Source organism: Manis javanica, chromosome 4 (genome assembly GCF_040802235.1).
Source record: "Manis javanica isolate MJ-LG chromosome 4, MJ_LKY, whole genome shotgun sequence".
Lineage (NCBI taxonomy): Eukaryota > Metazoa > Chordata > Mammalia > Pholidota > Manidae > Manis > Manis javanica.
Window position 1 is genome coordinate 61,494,246 of NC_133159.1, and position 20,404 is coordinate 61,514,649.

Sequence of the window (20,404 nt, forward strand, 5' to 3'; positions counted from 1 at the left end):
GGTATAAAATTTCAGTTATACAAGATGGAAAAATTATATCAATCCACTCTACCACCTTGTGTCTATAGTTAACAGTACTGTATTATGTACCTCAAAAACTGTCAAGAGAGTAGGTGTCATGTTAAGTGTTCTTATCACAATAATTAAAAAAAGGCTTAAGAGAAACAATTAAGAAAAATCTTCAAATTATTTTACAAAAATGATTTTTTGATTCTTCTGTGAGATTGTCATCCGACCATAACATAAAATTGTCAGAAAAAAACTTTGCAAAACCAAAAGAAAAAAGTAAACATTTGATAAACAAAATTTTATTAACAGAAAATAAAAACAAAAATAATTACATTCATGGCCTGAAGAAAATTTAATATCATTATTTAATTGAATTAATTTATATTAATCTGATACTTGATAGATTTCCTGAAGGAGATACCAAACTGACATAGCCATATAGTAACAAAGCTAGCAATTCAATATGGTTCTTGCTAGTACCTATTTCTCCAAATTCCCAACTTTCCAAAATCAGATCCTTGATATGCATGAAATAACTAAGAATATGTATATTTATATAATATTAAATGAGATAATGGACATTTTATCTAGAAGTCTTAACATATATTTCATGAAGTCATATTTATAGCTCAAAATTAACACGCCCAATTTCTAATGAAATTAATTATTCTTGATTAAATATGTTCATTAAGTATACTGATTCATAGAACTAACCTTTTTGAATGAGATGTCTTGATTTTTTTGATTTTATGCCAGTATCTTTTGTTTTTAATTCATATAAAATAGAGGAAACATGTCTTCTCTGTTCTCCAGAAATTTTTAGATCAACAGGAGTATTTATATTCTGTGGGGAAAAAAAAAAGCAATGACAACAATAATATCTCTTTTATGTGTTTTAGGGTTCTCAATGAACTCTCACATGTAATACACATTATCATGATTGATTTTCATTTAAAAAACAACAAAAAACTGTGAGATAAGCAAAGTTAAGATGAAAAGAGCTCCATTGTGTATGGTTTTGGTACGTTGTCTATTAAGAGTTCATGGTATACTTTGGATAGCGCTCTAAGGGAAATGAAGGGAAAGACAAACCTATCAGGAGGATGCAGTGACAAAAAGAACCAGGAGGGAAGAAAAGTAAGGAATAAACAAATATCTGGGCAAGAAAATGTTCCCCAGAAAGCCTGAAGAAGATTCAGAACAAGAAAGGAGAGAGAAAATTATTTCACAGTACACTGAAAGGCAGTAACTTAGGAAGAAATAAAAATGGGGCCAGAATTATTACAAGTTGTAAAATACATATGGATCAAATATATGTGGATGGAGTACAATTAGAATATTAAAAAGGAAGTTTGTGAAGAATTGGGCCACTGTCAGATGTAAACTATACAGTGTCTGTACACTAGTAGGGAATGTTTTAATAATTACTAATGTTATCTCTCTTTCTCATCACAGTCCATCCAGGACCAGTATAGAGTACTCATCCATTAGGTCATCAGGAACCAGGCCCTTTCAAAACCTGGTTCATCTTCTGCATCTACAGGGTCCTTCCAATAACTTCTGTTTATACCTCATTGGTGGTCACTATAGCTACTATAAAGGAGAGGATAAGAAATGCAGCCTTTTTGGTAGGTACTTTGCTGCCTGGAATAAAACTGGGGGTCTGTTCCCAAGAAAGAAGTAAAGGACAGGTACTGGTAGGCAACCAACTGTCTGTAACAGGGGAAAATAAATCAGAATCTTGGGAGAGGATATATGTATGTATTTTGAAAAACCTTCCCAGGAAATTATGCTTTCCTTGATGAGAACTAGTGGTCTAAATCCTGAAGACTCACAAATATATGTCTTGGTAAAGATCTCCTTTCTGAGATGTTTGCCTTTATATATTTGATTATGGAATACTAATATATAATGTTTATCACTTGCCACTGTTATTCTTATAGATTTTATTTATGTAATACTCATAACAATGAATGGAGCTGTGATCATTCATCCTGGAAAATCTCACAGGTATTACTTTTTTCTTTTTTCTGAAGAATCAATGATACACAATTTTACATTGGTTTAAAGTATACAACGCAGTAGTTCAACAATTTCTCATAGTATTAAATTCTCACCCTAACTAATGCAGTTACTATCTGTCAACATAGGAAGATGTTATATAATCATTGGCTATATTCTCCTCACAGACATTTCATATTCAGGAGAATTGAAGTCATATCTTTACTCCAAAACTATTAATACTTATTTCTAATTCTGGGGAATAGCACCACCTTAATCTGAGGAGAGAAAAGTCACAAAAACTAATAAAATTTTGAGTACTCATCTTATTTCCTCTACCTTGATCTGTCCACCTGTTCAAACCTTTTATTCGACAATTTAGAAGAGATACTTGTATATGTGTCTGCTGCTCTGTATTTACGATTTTATGCTCAAAGTTCTATACCACAAAATCCAGATACACTTAGTTAAATTTCTCAAGTTTCTTATCATTTAAATTTTACATGCTGTACTCGCTAATTCATTTATTGGAAATGATTTGTCTCTACCCAGTGATTCATTGTGCAAGGATTTTTTTTAATGTTCATGACAAGTACTAGGTATTATATAGTCCTAGAATACATCTCAGTTCTTATTCTACACTAAAGAATACTTTACTAATCAACTCTTACACAACACAATTTCTTTCCAGTCTTCACATGACAAAAATACAACTTTTGGCTAGAAAGACAAACAATAGGTATTTTTGAGCTCATATGGTCTCTTAATATTTAAAAATTGTTCTTAAGATTGAAAAGAATAATTATAATAACATACAATATCAACACATTATTAAAATGACATTATTTTAAGTAATGTTGCTGCTATTTTCATCTGGGTTCAATTCTATTTAACAAAGTGTGACCAAGAAAAAAAAATGTAGACCACTATTTTGCAGTGAAATCTGTAACAATTTATTCCAAGTGCTTTTTAAACCTCAAATTCATCTACCAGTTCTCTTCAACCAGTGTTCTGCATCACCACTCTTCTTGTACCTTCTAACTTTTATGAATTGTTCTCTATTTTGATAACCTGTTTCCTTCCTAATAATGCAATTCACTGTAAGTTAAAAATGACCTCAAATTCTGTTTCAACCATAGAAATAAATCCATTCTTTCTTCTAGATATCACACTAATAACCTGTACATGAGAAAACAATGACAGTGAAATGTAAGGATATGTTCAACAATTCTATTTCTACAAGAATTTATTTCTTTACTCTCCCCTGGAAAGAATGAAATTTTTTAAAAAAGTATATCTATCTTTTGGATCTAAGTATATAATCCCTATCACAAATAAAGTTAACTTACAGAGTCGTGAAATTTAAAAATTAAATAGATTAAATATATATTTTTAAAATCTAAATATTTTTATTCTATTTAAAAATTAAATAGATAGTTCCTTAAGGAAATGTATTTTCTTTAGTTCTCCTGCTTATCATTTTCTATATATCCATATCATTGCTTTTCATATTTTAAAAAATTTTCCTTCCTTGGCTTTTTTAAAAGAAGAATCCACAATAAAGGGTAAATATGTGACAGTGAAACAAAGCTATAGGAAGATGATCAGAGAGCCTAAGTTCTAAATATAATGAGGCTTATACAGGCAATCAAGGTAAAGAAAATGGGCTTTCCTGTTATATGTACTTCAGGAAGGAAAAGAAAGGACATGCCCACTTATAGACTGATCTTTGAAATCATGGGAAAAGAAAAGTTATCAGAAGACTGATGATAAGCTAATAAGTACCCTCTTTTCATAATAGAAAGCAACATGTATTAACTAAAATGCCCAAAGCCTAAAACTGGTCCTTGATAATTTTATAAAATATATCAAGGATGTTCAATTGTATTTAGAAAAGGAATAGTCAGTGGGGAGCAGTCTAAGTTGACAACAAACTAATTACATCAGATATAATTTCATTTTTAACAGGGTCAAAACGAAGTCATGTTCAAATAGCTTTGACATGTTAAAACCGCATTTCAGCAATATGTTTGACAAATGCTTTCAGTACTTATAAAAAGACAATACAATCAGATGGAGATAAAAGATACTGAATCATAACATGGAAAAGAGTAAGGATTAATAAAATGATGTCAACATGACAGGAAATCTCTAATATCATGATAATGTGGACCTGTTCTTAGTCCTGTCCTGATCAATATTTATATGAATGATCTGAATAAAAATATAAAGGAAATACTTATCAATTTTCAAATGAGGTGGTAAAAGAACAAAATTCATTAACAACAATCAGAAATTTAAAATAAAAATATTATCAGTAGCCTGGAGCAATGGGTCAAATTAAACAGATGAGGCTTAATAGGAATAAATATTGCACTTGGGCAAAATGAACTTAACCACTATAATGCATAATATGATTTAAAAACATGAGTGATAGGAGAACAAAACATTTTGGTTAAAAGTAAAATAATTAAAAGAGACCACTGTGTGATGTCTTACACTGTCTTAAGCATTTCACTGAGAATGAAGAAATGTCAATCTTATCATACTCATTCTGATGAGAACTATAGCTGAAGCACTATGTCAGTGAGGTGATTTATTTTCAGATTATTATAGATAATCTAGAACATGAAAAGAAAGCAGCCTACCTACTGAACTATTTTTAAAGTAAGCCCTATATAAATAAACCATGTTTAAATCCAGAGTAAACAGAGAGATTCATGTCCTCGATCTGACATTTTCCTGATCTTTTGCCTTTTTTCTGAAACCCAGTATCTAAGACATCAGCAAAACTTGTCAATTCCACCTCCTGAATATATTTCAAATCTATTCACTTCTCTTTTCACTTTATTTCTCTAATCTAAGCTATAATCAGCCCTTCCAACCACAAATTTGTTTCTCTTCTATTGGTCTCTACCTTCACCCTGGCTCTTACAGGACACATTTACATTTGTCAAAAGGTAAATCTGATCATATTTTTCTTCAGTTTTAAATTTCTTGATGGATGCCCAAGGTGCTCAGTCCTTACTATCAGCTGCAAAAAACAGCAAAAATATGGCCCTTGACAACAGAGTCAAACTCATTTCGTCCTGTTCTTGACTTTGGTCATTATATTCTTGCACATCCTCACTAGAACACTCTCCTTCCTATACTTTGTGTGGCTAGTATCTTATCCTTCAGGGGTTAATTTTAAATATTATCTCCTTAGAAAAACTATAAGAAGTAGGCTTTCTCTTACTAATCTCTATCTCACGCCCTTCTTATTCATAACATTTATCACAATTAGTTTACTTGGGTTAAAACTTGTTTTTACTTGTTTTTTCTAGAATCTAGTCCACAAAGGCAAGAACTTTGCTTATCTTGTTTACTTAGTGCCAAGAATGGCCTCTGGCACTCAACAGGCACTCAATAATTATTTGCTAAATTGAAAGAACAGAACCAAAGAAAAGTACTAGAAGGATTGAGTGGAAGTTTACGAACTTTGGTTCAATATAACATAAAGTGAAACTCCATTTTTTGGAGAAAGTCTAATAAAGACATAATAAAATTCCTAGCTTGTATTTTTTTAAAGGACTCTATCCCAAGTTATGTTTTTCAACATTCCCTTCTTTTAACACTGAGATCTTCCATACTCCAGTCACTCAGCATCTCTTCACAACTCTCCCACCCACTTCTAAGCTCTTCATCATGTACATCAACTTAAACTCTCTGAATTTTTTTAAGTCTCTTCTACTTTACCATTCCTTAATATTAACTATACACAAAAAATGCATAAACATAACCATCTGCTAGGAATAATTATATCTTTAACTTGGGCATATGTCTCTATTCTGTTGATTATACATCATAAACTGGAGACCAAATAGTAGGGAAAGAGCTCTTTTTGATGGTATTGAGCAGAGAAGCTAAGAAAAAATAACCTATAATAGGTAGGGAAATAGGGAGAGATATCTGTATATTAATGAATCTCATCCAATCATAATAAAAAATTTCTCGAGTACTACTGAATATGGGAATAGATTAACTAAGGAGCAATGGAGCTCCCTTTAATTGGCAAACTGAATAAGCACCTAGCTGTAAAATTTCAAATGGATGATCATAATATATATTTATTTCCCTCAGAGGGGATAACAATTTATCATTTAAAAATTGAGGAGTAGTGGCCAGTGGTAATTTCCTGTATGCTCTTTCTAGACCAAGGGTAAATATTTTACATTAAATTCTTCTGCCTCTGAAAATGAAGATTTATTTTCAACTCTTAATGATTTGAGATTCCCAACTTAGTCTAGTAGTGTTCTGAAGATTGTGGTTTTGTTTTCACATTATGTATTATGTATATCAGAGTCCTTTGACTTTAAAGGAAATTACAAGTCTTTAATCAAAGTGGACTGTTAACAGCGAATCATTATTATATTATCTATTGCCATACTACCTATACTATTCTACAACCAAACAAGCATTTGCTTTGTCTGTATTATGTAATGCTCATTTTTAAGTAGGTTCTATTTCAGGGATGGTCCCAAAAATCTCTTTAGAATCACAGTCAAGTCACCAGCCCATGATATCCTACCCCCTGTTTTTTGTTTTTAAGTTTCCTTTCCTCTTCCCAGCTGAGACATCATCTTTAGAGTACTAATCTAGAGCTTAAGTTTACCATGTAATACTCAAAGGGATAATTTTAGAATATGCTAAAACCCAAATTAAAAGCGTTACGCTTTTTTGTCAGAATGAAAACTTAATTTAGGTGTTTGGTTATACAGCCTGTTATTAACTTAGCTAGCAAAGCCTTCAACATAGGGGAGGCTACCTTTTAGTAATTCATGTATGGTAAATGCCACTTGAACTCTCCTTTCAAGAATAAGTGCTGGTTAACAGAAAAAAACATGGAGAAATAGGTATGATTCAACATAAACTTTTACAAGAAAAGGTACTTTTTAAGAGAGTCTCCTTTAAGAACTGGCAGGTTTAACTGCTCTTTGAAAATAGCTACTACTTTGTATTTGATCCTAATCTTATCTTATCTTAACAAAGAAGACTTGAATTGATAATATTCTTGATACATGGAAAGAAGATTCATAAAGGATTACATAGATAAACAAACACAGGAGACACAGTAGATATAGAAAGACATATGACATTTCTCTTCTACACAAAAAGTAGCCATGAGAAATGAGGGTGGCTGAATAGTATATTTTGTTGCAAATGTCTAGTTTAAGAACACATTAGGAAAAGCATCATAGAAATATATGTTTCTTCAGTTCAAGAATGGTTAAGTTCTAATGTCTATCCTTACCAAGATAAGAGGTGCCAATGTGTAAATTACTGAGGCCCACTCTTTGCTACCTTACAGTGAATATATGACAAAAGTAGTTGTTGAACCCAGTAAAAAGAGATGCTGCAAACTTCTATGAGATTTTAGAATCAGTTGTAATTTTAAGTTGAGAATATAGTGCTGGCTGATGAATAATATGAATTGATAATAGGGTAAGTAACATAAAGGGCATGAGTAAATTTCAGTGTGGGGGTTTATGTGACTTTGAAAATTTCTCCAGAAATTATTTGATTAATTATTTACATGATAATACAATTCTATTCAAAATCTTATTTTGTTTGTAATACACTGATGACATTGTCAAATACCCAATATCATACAGTAATAATTAAGAATAATTCTGTATCTGGTTTACCTAAAGGTCAAATTTTAGAGTTCAGCTCTAAATAATCAATATCATTTTGTATATAACTTTCAAAGCACTTATTGAATTCTACCTTATATCATAGTTAAGTACATTTCTCACCCCTAGAAGAAATGATTCACTCTGTGAACTGGGTCTGTAGTTTACTTATCTCGATAGCCCAGCACCATTTTGATTGGATTATTCAACCTGTTTCAGTATCAACTCACAAATAACAAAAAGGGATTGAAAAATTTGATTAGTTTAATAAACAAATATGCATTGTGTGTCAGCTATATCCACAACACTATGCTAGACATAGGTACAAAGTTTTTATTTTCTGAATATTTAAATTTTTGTACTTCTCAAAATATGTCAAAATGTAATGATTAGTCCTCTTTGTAGCAGTAGAGAACATGGGAAGCAAGATAAAGACAATGAAAGTAAGAAAAACAGTAAAAGCATAGGCTGAATGCTAAACACACTCCTGATAAAAATCTGCATTTTAGTAAACTTCTTGTGTTAACTTGATTCACTAAAATTATATTTTTAATTTAGTAAACTTATTATTTTGAAATGAAAGAGACCTAGTATGCATAGTAATAGAAGTTAATACTGCAAGTAATCTTCAAATTAGAGAAGTTCATATGGTAATATAAAATTTAATAATGGTCAATTAAACACAGTTTTCAGGAAGAAAAAAATCCTTTTTATTATCAGTAAAATATGTAGCACAAGAGTCTATATTTCTAGGTATATCTGAACAATGTCTATGTTTATAGCAACAGATAGGGACTGCCAACATTTTACTGATGTTTAGGTTGTTCTTCTTTAACCTAAGCACCACAAGCAAATCCAGCATTTTAGGTAGTTTATATTTTTAAATCAGGGTTTAGAAACTGTGAAGGGATTTATATTTAACATAAAGAAAATCTCTCAGTAAATTAACAAAGTAGCCATAGATATAATTATGTTTCTAAAGCAAAGTATATTATAACCAACTTAAATATGCTTTATAAACACATTTTGATAAAGTATCAAATTGACACAATAACAATCACTTGTTTAATATTTTCTAAAATTGAGACTTTAGCCTACTGCACTGAGAGTAATATACTCATTTAAGGAGTTCAGAATATTTGTAAATGTTACTTCATGTAAGCTTTTATTACAATACTAAGTACTATAACTGTTTCAAATGCAGTACAATTATGCTTCTTCCCTCTGAGTGCTACATGTATCCCAGGAACTGGAGGGATTCTTTTGAGCAAAAGATAGATTATGTAATAAGTGGATTCCATAATATATATGCAGATATGTACATCTCTGTATTTTTGTATACACACACACACACACACACACACACACTCAGGTAGTCTTAGAAAGTGCTATAACTGACCCTGGGTAGACATCTTGGAAATTCTACAGCTCAGTACAAACCTCATGTGTCTGACTTCATAGTGTGTTCACAGCTTCTTTCACAAACTCAGCCCTGCTGCTCTTACTGGAAATACTTCAGCCATGGTCCAAATGCTTATTATTTACATGAAGTCCAATATTCTTGTGACTGGATAAAATGACTCAAAACTCAAGTCATAAAACTTTCAAAGCTATAAACAGGCTCTTTAGGTTCTTAAGCTATTAAAGTAGGTATTATCAGAATCTTTATATTTTATTACCCAAAGACTTAAATATAAAGAAATGCCTGCCATTTATTATGAATCTCTCCAGGCTTTCTAAGAGGATACTGCTAGTAAAAACTCATGCTTAGATGAAATATATCTAGAATTGTCTTAAATAGACCAGCAAGTAGCAGTGAGATTTAATAGTTAATATTTTCCAAATCATGGTACCTAAACTTATTTGAGAAAATTCAGATCTGTCAATTTCTAGATGAGTCATGAAACACAAATATTTGTCATTCAATGCTTAGACCAATATTGAAATACATTGAAATAGCCACTCTCTTTTACCTTGAATAAATAAAATCCATTCTAAGTAAGTGGTAAAGAATGGTCATTTTATTGATTTTGTTATCTTTTTTATTGGAAAAAGATGGACAGCATGAAAAGTTTTGCATTAGCAGTCTTTGTAAATTTTTTTATGATGGTATACTTCACTGGATTTAAAAATTTAACTTTCTTGTTTAAGGAAGTAACTAATTTCATGAACCTTTTCATGCAAGTATCAGATTTTTAAAATATGCTGGCTTGGATGAATTACTAAGTGTATTTCTATTTTCAACTTTCACTTATCTTGTTTTTAGAGCTGATATCCCTAGTGTCCAGTGAGAAACACGTTTTCATCCTGTTGTCCAGGGAATGCTGTGCAAAATTCCTTTTGACACTGATGAGAAGTGATTACATAAATCCAGCCCATTTCAGTGAAAATTGATCCATAATTTTTTTTTACCCTGGAGAAAAATACAGTAATAAAGTTTAAAGATGAAAAAATATAGTTGAACTCTTGAGGTATAACATTAGTTAATGACAGTCAGCAAACATTACATTTTGCCTCGAGAAAGGTGATCCAGATCTGCTTTTAGGTGCTCATGAATTCTAATAATCATGGCACTCTATATGATAGCAAGAAACCTAAAAACATGAATGGTAGCTTTTCACATTTCAATGAACTCAAAAATTAAAACTAAATAGGAAAGGCATGCTTTTTATGTATTTTCTTTTACCTTTATACTTACCATTAAGATGTTTCCTATGAAATAAATGCATACATTTACTATGAATGTTAGTAGTTGAGAATATGCACTATTTCACACATAAACACTGTATACCAATTTCAAAAACTGAATCTTGTGCAAAATTGTAATGGTGTCTCTAAAATAGTGCTTTCAAGATTATATCAGCATTCTTAAAGTTTGGAGTAAAAAAAACCTTGAGTACTCCAATCAATTGCCAAGTATACTGTAACAAATATCCTATCTCTAACAGTAGCAAAAAAAGAAAAAAAAAACACGCTGGGTAAGTTAAGGTTATCCAGCTAAATATTTCCATTTCCTTTAAAGATCCAGTAAGATCTGCTATTCATTAATTTACCTAAGTAATTTATTTTAAGTGTTTTATCATCAGCTTATAGCATTTCTGGAATAATGAGTTTTATATAATAACCACAGTATGAAGTAATCCCTTTACCTTCTCTAGTTTGAAGGGTGTTCTAAGTTCCAGTATAGCAAGACTGGCAAGAAAATCTCTTTTATTTACACAGTTCATAACTTTGTAAGATCCTTTTGCACTCTCATGTTTTACTTCTGATATACACCTTATTTTAATCTATCTCCTTGCAATAGTAATCCTAATTCTTCCTGCCCACATAAAAAAAACCTCAGTAATAAGGAGAACTATTAGCTATCCTTTTCATAGTAGCACAGTAGATTAATATTTTTATAATATATAGTAAAATGAGTATGTTTATATAAGTAAATTATAAAGTATTACAAAATGAGTATATTAAATATAATAAGTTATAAATTACAACTCAAAATAATGTAAGTAGGGTTTGGATCATACTTATTGTAAATAAAACATATAGTATTTTAAATCAATAAATATTTGTTGAGTGCCTTCTACACGCATATCACTGTGTTGGGTAAATGGTGGTAAAAACAAGTAAAATACAACCTTCCATAAAGTGGCTTGTATTCCTAGAGTATAAACATTCACATAAAACAGTCATCTTCAAAGGAAGCAGGATACAAATAAAATTAAATGGAAACATATACAAAAAAATAGTAGTGATAATATTACAATTAAATAAAGAAACTAATTTCCCTAATATTAGAAGAGAACAAATCTTTGTTCTGATTAAATTAGGGACTTTACTCTTTTATTTAACACTATAAGCTGAAGAGAAAAGAGAAGCAGATAAAAAAGGTATAATTATAGAAATAATCTCATTCTTAAACAAAAGGAAGTAAAGATGAGATTCCAGAAATTGTGGCCTTGGCCAATGGCAAATGAACAAAGACATTTTAGTGCTTACTTTAAGATGGAGACTGTTTGCTGGCATAAATGTAGAAAAGAGGCAATGTGCTGGAATAGAGATGAGCGGGAGGGAGAACAAATAGCAGTGTTTTTATATATTAGCCTTATCTGTGAAAAAGAAGACACTTCACTTTAAATAATTGGCTGACTGATTCATAGCAGCCAAGACCAGAATATACTTAATTCTACAAAGCTTACTTCTAATACTGGAATCTCTCACTGTATGCAGCACTGGTTCTCTTCTGAAGGAAAAGCAGCTCGTCGGACTTATTGCTCTTTTTCAGTAATCATTTTTTCCCTTCTCTGGAGCTACTAAATCTCCAACAGAAGGACTCCACTCCCCTTCCAATTCTTGAATTAACATAGGAGACAATAGCCTCTCCAGACCAATAATTAAAGAGTTCCCTATTAGTTTAACTTTGCTTATAGACTAACACCTAATTATGGTAATTAGGTTTTTATCCTTCATCATTCCATTCTGCATTTGTAATGTTTCCCAGTTCTAACTATCTGCTATAGGTCATTGCACAAGCCTCCATTTTAGGAATGCAGTTGGCAGTACCAATTCTGTTTTTAGGTAGTCCTTAAGCACAGTGTCTTCACTTTGTTACCTCATGACAGAACTCATTAATAAGAGCTTTCTATCTTAAGAAAGTGTCTTTGAGGAAGTAATTGTTGAAAACTTCCCCAATTTGGGGAAGGAGATAGTCCCTCAGGCCATGGAGGTATACAGATGTCCCAACACAAGGGACCCAAGGAAGACAACGCCAAGACATAATAATTAAAACAGCAAAGATCAAGAATAAGGGCAGACTATTAAAAGCAGCTAGAGAGAGAAAAAAGATCACATACAAAGGAAAACCCATCAGGCTATCATCAGACTTCTCAACATAAATCTTACAGGCCAGAAGGGAATGGCATGATATATTTAATGCAATGAAGCAGAAGAGCTTAGAACCAAGAATATTCTACCCAGCAATGTTATCATTTAAATATGAAGGAGGGATTAAATAATTCTCAGATAAGCAAAAGCTGAGAGAATTTACCTCCCACAAACCACCTCTACAGTGCATTTTGGAGGGACTGCTACAGATGGAAGTATTACTAAGGCTAAATAGCTGTCACCAGGTGAAATAAAACCACAGGAAAGTAAAACAATTAATTAATAAGCAGATGCAAAATCAAATCAACTAATCCCAAAGTAACCAAGGGACAGACAAAGACTACAGAATATGCACCCAACACAGGAGCACCTACATATGTGAAACAAATACTAACAGAATTAAAGGGGGAAACAGAATGCAATGCATTCATTTTAGGAGACTTAAACACAACACTCACTTCAAAGGACAGATCAACTAGGCAGAAAATAAGTAAGGAGACAGAGACACTGAACAACATATTAGAACAGATGGAACTAATAGATACCTACAGAACACTCCATCCAAAAGCAACAGGATATACATTCTTCTCAATTGCACATGGAATATTTTCAAGAATATATCATACACTAGGCCACAAAAAGAGCCTCAGTGAATTCAAAAAGATTGAAATTGTACCAACCAGCTTCTCAAGTCACAAAGGTATGAACCTAGAAAAAAATTACACAAAGGAAATGAAAAAGCCCACAAACACATGGAGGCTTAATAACATGCTCCTAAATAACCAATGGATCAATGACCAAATAAAAACAGAGATCAAGCAATATATGGAGACAAATGACAACAACAATTCAACACTGCAAATTCTGTGGGACATAGCAAAGGCTGTGATAAGAGGGAAGAATATTGCAATACAGGCCTACATCAGGAAAGACGAACAATCCCATATGAATAGTCAAAACTCATAATTAATGAAACTAAAAAAAAAAGAAGAACAAATGAGGACTAAAGTCAGAAGAAAGAGGGACATAATAAAGACTAGAGAAGAAATAAATATAACCAAAAAGAATAAAACAATAGAATCAATGAAAGCAGGAGCTGGTTCTTTGAGAAAATAAACAAAATAGATAAACCCCTAGCCAGACTTATAGAGACAAAAAGAGAATCTACATGCACACATAAACAGAATCAGAAATGAGAAGGGAAAATCACTATGGTCACAACAGAAATACAAAGATTATGAGAGAATACTATGAAAATTTTTATGCTAACAAACTGGATAACATAGAAGAAATGGACAACTTTCTAGAAAAATACAACCTTCCAAGGCTGACACAGTAAGAAACAGAAAATCTGAACAGACCAATACCAGTAAGGAAATTGGAGGTAATCAAAAACTACCTAAAAAAAAAAAACAATGGACCAGATGTCTTCACCACTGAATTTTATCAAACATTTAGTGAAGATCTAATACCCATCCTCCTTAAAGCTTTCCAAAAAGTAGAAGAGGAGGGAATACTCCCAAACTCATTCTACAAGGCCAGTATCACTCTAATACCAAAACCAGGCAAAGACACCACAAAACAGAAAATTACAGACTAATATCCCAGATGAACACTGATGCAAAAATACTCAAGAAAATATTACCAAACCGAATTAAAAAAATACATCAAAAAGATCACCCATCATGATCAAATAGTATTTATTCCAGGGATGCAAGGATAGTAAACATTCTAAAATCCATCAACATCATCCACCACATCAAAAAAAAGGACAAAAACCACATGATCATCTCCATAGATGCTGAAAAACCATATGACAAAATTCAACATCCATTCATGATAAAAACTCTCAACAAAATGTGTATAGAGGGCAAGTACCTCAACATAATAAAGGCCACATATGACAAACCCACAGCCAACATTATACTTAACAGCGAGAAGCTGAAAGCTTTTCCTTTAAGATTGGGAACAAGACAAGTATGCCCATTCTCCCCACTTTTATTCAACATAGTTCTGGAGGTCCTAGTCATGGCAATGAGACAGCAAAAAGAAATAAAAGGCATCTAGATTGGCAAGGAAGAAGTTAAACTGTGCCTGTTTGCAGATGACATGATATTATACATAAAAAATCCTAAAGAATCCACTCTAAAACTACTAGATCTAATATTTGAATACAGCAAAGTTGCAGGATACAAAATTAATATGCAGAAATCTGTTGCATTCCAATACACTAATGTTGAACTAGCAGAAAGAAAAAAATCAGGAAAGCAATTCCATTCACAATTGCATCAAAAAGAATAAAATACCTAGGAAAAAACCTAACCAAGGAAGTGAAAGACCTATACTCTGAAAACTACAAGACACTCATGAGAGAAATTAAAGAAGATACCAATAAATGGAAACACATCCCGTGCTCATGGATAGGAACAATTTATATTTTCAAAATGGCCATCCTGCCTAAAGCAATGTACAGATTTAATGCAATCCCTACCAAAATACCAACAGCATTCTTCAATGAACTAGAGCAAATATCTCTAAAATTCATATGGAATCATAAATTGGAATAGCAAAAACAATCCTGAGGAGCAAGAATAAAGTGGGGGGTATTATGCTCCCAACTTCAAGCTCTACTACAAAGCCACAGTAATCAAGATAATTTGGTACTGGCACAAGAACCGACCCCTAGACCAATGAAACAGACCAGAGACCTCAGATATAAACTCAAGCATATATGATCAATTAATATATAATAAAGGAGCCATGGATGTACAATAGGGAAATGAGCACCTCTTGAACAACTGGTGCTGGCAAAACTGGACAGCTACATGCAAGAGAATGAAACTGGATTATTGTCTAACCCCATACACAAAAGTAAACTCCAAATGGATCAAAGACCTGAATGTAAATCATGAAGTCATAAAACTCTTAGAAGAAAACATAGGCAAAAATCTCTTAAATATAAACATAAGCAGCTTTTTCCTGAACACATCTCCTCAGGCAAGGAAACAAAATAAAAAATGAACAAATGGGACAAATCATGCTGAAAATCTTCTGTACAGCAAAGGACACCATCAGCAGAATAAAAAGGTATCCTACAGTATGGGAGAATATATTTGTAAATGACATATCTGACAAGGGGTTAACATCCAAAATATATAAAGAACTCACCCACCCCAACACCCAAAAAGCAAATAACCCTGTTAAAAAATTGGCAGAGGATATGAATAGATACTTCAACAAAGAAGAAATTCAGATGGCCAACAGGCACATGAAAAGATGCTCCACATTGCTAATTATCAGGAAAAATGCAAATTAAAACCACAATGAGATACCACCTCACACCAGTTAGGATGGCCAACATAGAAAACACTAGGAACAAGAAATGCTGTCAAGGATGTGGAGAAAGGGAAACCCTACCATACTGCTGGTGGGAATGTAAAGTAGTTCAGCCATTGTGGAAAGTAGTATGGAGGTTCCTCAAAAAACTAAAAATGGAAATACCATTTGACCCAGGAATTCCACTCCTAGGAATTTACCCTAAGAATGCAGGATCCCAGTTTCAAAAAGGCATATACACCCCTATGTTTATTGCAGCACTATTTACAGTAGCCAAGAAATGGAAACAACCTAAGTGTCCATCAGTAGATGAATGGATAAAGAAGATGTGGTATATATACATAATGGAATATTATTCAGCCATAAGAGGAAAACAAATCCTACCATTTGTAACAACATGGATGGAGCTAGAGGGTACTATGCTCAGTGAAATAAGCCAGGTGCAGAAAGACAAGTACGAAATGATTTCACTCATCTCTGGAGCATAAGAACAAAGCAAAAACTGAAGGAACAAAACAGCAGCAAACTCACAGAACCCAAGAATGGACTAACAATTACCAAAGGGAAAGGGAATGGGGAGGGTGGGTTCGAAGGGAGGGATAAGGGGAATAAAGGGCAATATGATTAGTACATATACCATAGAGGGGGCTCATGGGGAAGGCAGTATAGCACAGAGAAGAGAAGTAGTAACTACAGCATCTTACTATGCTGATGGACAGCAACTGTAATGGGGTATGTGGTGGAGACTTGATAATGGGCAGAATCTAGTAACTACAATGTTGCTCATGTGATTGTATATTAATGATACCAAAATAAAAAAAAAAGCTTTCTATCTTAACATGACTCAATTTCAGTGTCGCCAAGGTTTTCATTCCAGTTGGGCAATTGTTGCTAGCCACACAGACAGTGAATAGATCTTATTGGATATGATGCTGCGTAGCAGGCTGAGTCTCCTTCTTCAGTTCCTAGCTCCATAACCAACTGTCTCTTGTACTACTCCAGTGACCAAGTCCAAATTATTTCTTACCCTAACTAATCTTGCTTTAATTAGTATATCATTTTTATGAGTCCCAAAATAAATTGTATGTTAAAGTTCCAATCTGAATGATACTGTGTAAATGTTACCAGAAGGTTGAGCTTATTGGGAAAGCATCTTGCAGAAGCTGGGAACACAGATTAGGCAGATGTGAAAAAGTAGGTAATGATTCATTTACAAAAGGAAAATATGAGGCAAACAGGTAAGAATGAACAAGAAGACTAAGAGCTGAAGAGACTGAACCAGCTGAAGCTTAAATTATAAGCATAAAACAGGTAAACTGAAACAAATTGATAAAAACCCACAAACTACTAAAAACTACAGCCTCATTGTGCTCTTTCATTTAGCCTTTGGAAAACTTCTACATTCTCTTGTCATCTGTCTGTGATATTTTACTACCTAGAAAACTTTAACCTGACTTATACAACATTTCATTATTTACTTTCTCATTTTTATCATAAATAAAACAATTAAATAACTGTCCTAACATTTCATTGCCCACTACCCTATGCAAAAATCTTGAATCACAAATGTAGCTCATTAATTCTAATTTGATACCTATAATCACACTGTGCTACTAAAATGTACAGACATCCCTTGTTTTATTGAACTTTGCTTTACTGTGCTTCATAAATACTATGTTTTAACAAGTTGAAAGTTTGTGCTAACCCTGTGTCAAGCAAGTCTATTGGTGCCATTTTTCCAACAGCATTTGCTCACTTTGCTTTATATCATATTTTGGTGATTCTCAAAATATATTAAACTCTTTCATTATTGTCATATTTGTTATGGTGATCTATGATCAGTGATTATGACTAGCATAAAGCTCAGATGATGGTTAGCACTTTTTACAAAGTATTTTTATTTAAGGTATATATATTTTTTTAGATATAATGCTATTGTACACTTAATAGACTACAGTATTATATAAACATACCTTCTATATGTACTGGTAAATCCAAAAAAGTCATTTGACCTGCCATATCATATTTTCTTTATTGTGGTAGTAAGAAACCAAGCCCACAGTATCTCTTAGGTATGCCAGAGAGATTTTTCTTGCCAAGTAATCATTTTAAGCACTCGAGTGAAAATTAAAATATGCACTAACAGATCTACTCAACTTCAGTTTCCATAATTCCTTTTATAAATCTTTAGTATAGTTAGAATAGTTTCCTTTCCATTTTCAAATTCACCAAGTTCTCACCTCCACAGCAATGTTCATGTAGTTGTTTTAAAAATTTTACTCTTGATCTATTCTTCTATGACATTCTTTTTTTATATGTTCCATCACACATTTAGTGCTTAATTATATAGAGTTATTAGTCATTGTTCTATTATTTTATCTAAACCAACTTCTAAAGAATAAAATTTTGACCATTATTGATTTTCCTACAGTATGCTGAGGTGAACAAAGCACTGAAGTTAAGAGAATAGATTTTGACATTTAAAACTGTTTTAACAATGATACAAAAATTATCTATACTGATACTTATTTATATGTATAAACTTATGTGAGTATATATCTATTGCCTTTACAGTATGCAAGCAGAGTTAAATTATGATTATAAAATCCATGAAATTTGCATTATACAATATGGTCTACCAGTAGGATAAATTAGTGGTCTATGGGTGGAAAATCAATCATCGCCAAGGACTTTGAATATTCTTTTCATCTGTCAACTCTCAGAAACTTCTCTCCACACCACATTTTCTATCTACATAAGAATCTTGAAATTGCACACTTTAAAAAAATTCAGAAATAATGTATAATTTATATACATGGTAGAACTTTTCATGTTCATTAATTTTGAATTTAAATATAATGATAAAAATGCAAATTTTACAATAATAGATTTAAATCTTAAGTATAATAAAGTAGATTAAATCTAAAATATAATACAATAACCAAACTATTCTATTGAAGATTCTGAATTTTTTTCAGTAACATATCATTTAAATAACAAAAATTCTGCAATGCCAACATGATTGTAGGGGATAGACATGTAGATCAATGGACTAGAACTTTGAGTCCAGAAGTAAACCCTTACACATGATCAACTGAGTTCTGACAAGGGGACCAACATAATTCAATAGAAGAAGGATGAGTTATTCTGTTTTGTTTCAAAAATGGTGAACAATTGGATATGCACTTGCAAAAGAATGATGTTGAAACTCTCCCTCATACTATGTAAAAATTAGTTCAAAATGAATCACAGGCCTAAATTTAAGAGCAAAAATTTTAAAAGTTAGGAAACACATAGAATAAAGTCTTTGATTCCTTGGTTTACACAATGGTTTCTAAATGTGATAGAAAATGTTTGTAACCAAAATAAATAAGTAAATAAAAGACAAATTAGATTTTATCAAAATGTAAAACTTTTGGGCCTGAAAGGAGACCAGAGACAATGAAAATAATCTAAATAATAGGAAAATATTTTTTAAATCACATAGGTAATAAGAAACTTACATCAAGAATATGTAAGGAATTCTACAACTCAACAATAATAAGACTATTATAAAATGATCAAGTGACTTGAATAGGCAGCTCTCCAAAGAAGATAAAAATTGCCAATAAACACATGAAAATATTCTCAGCATCATTAATCACTCAGAAAAGGGAAATCAAAACCAGTGAAGTACTTCATACCCACTAGGATGACTGTCAAAAAGACAAGTGTTGGTGAGTATTTGGATAAATCAGATATCTCATACACACTGACAATGTGAGTGCAAAATGGTGCAGCTGTTATGGAAAAAAAGTTAAACATCAAATTACCATATCATCTAGTAGTTCACTAGAAATGGAAAAATATGTACCTAAGAAAATGGAAAAATATGTCTCCACAAATATTTATACTTAGATGTTGGTAGGAGTCTTATTAAATAGCAATAATTTGGAAGCAATCCAACTAATGAATGGATTTTAAAATGTGGCATATTCATACAAAAAACTGTTATTCAGCCCTCAAAATGAAATACTGATACATGTTACAACACAGATGAATCTTGAAAATATTATGTAAGTAAAGAAGGCAAACACAAAAGACCATATATTTTATTATTCAGTTTATATTAAATACCCAGAATAGGCAAATTCATATAGATAGAATATAGATTAATGATTTCCAGGTCTTTAGGGACTATTGCTAATAATTATGGGATTTCTTTTTGTGGTCATGAAAGTGGAGTTACTGGTAATGGTTGCAAAAGTTCATGAATATACTTAAAAAAACATTAAATTATATAATTAAAAATGATAATCTTTGTATTATATAAATTATATTTCACTAGACATAGTATAAAAAGTACTGTGGAGTTGACAGTACAGTTTCAGAAGTACTGTCAGAGTTATAATGAAATGTCAAATACATAAAGCATTAAAAATAAATACTATAAGAGAAACTTAAGAAAATTATTTATTTATCAGGTGATTTAGGAAACAAATTTTCAAAAAATACAAAAATTT

The 20,404-nt window shown here is 31.9% G+C and overlaps 1 protein-coding gene across 1 annotated transcript in view; it reads right to left on the minus strand.

Moving 5' to 3' along the window:
- The window catches only part of LRRIQ3 (leucine rich repeats and IQ motif containing 3), a 227,473-nt gene that overhangs the window by 86,088 nt on the left and 120,981 nt on the right, over nucleotides 1-20,404 (minus strand). Inside the window, 1 exon segment of the mRNA XM_073234129.1 lies at nucleotides 724-853. Coding sequence (XP_073090230.1) covers nucleotides 724-853 — 130 coding nt within the window.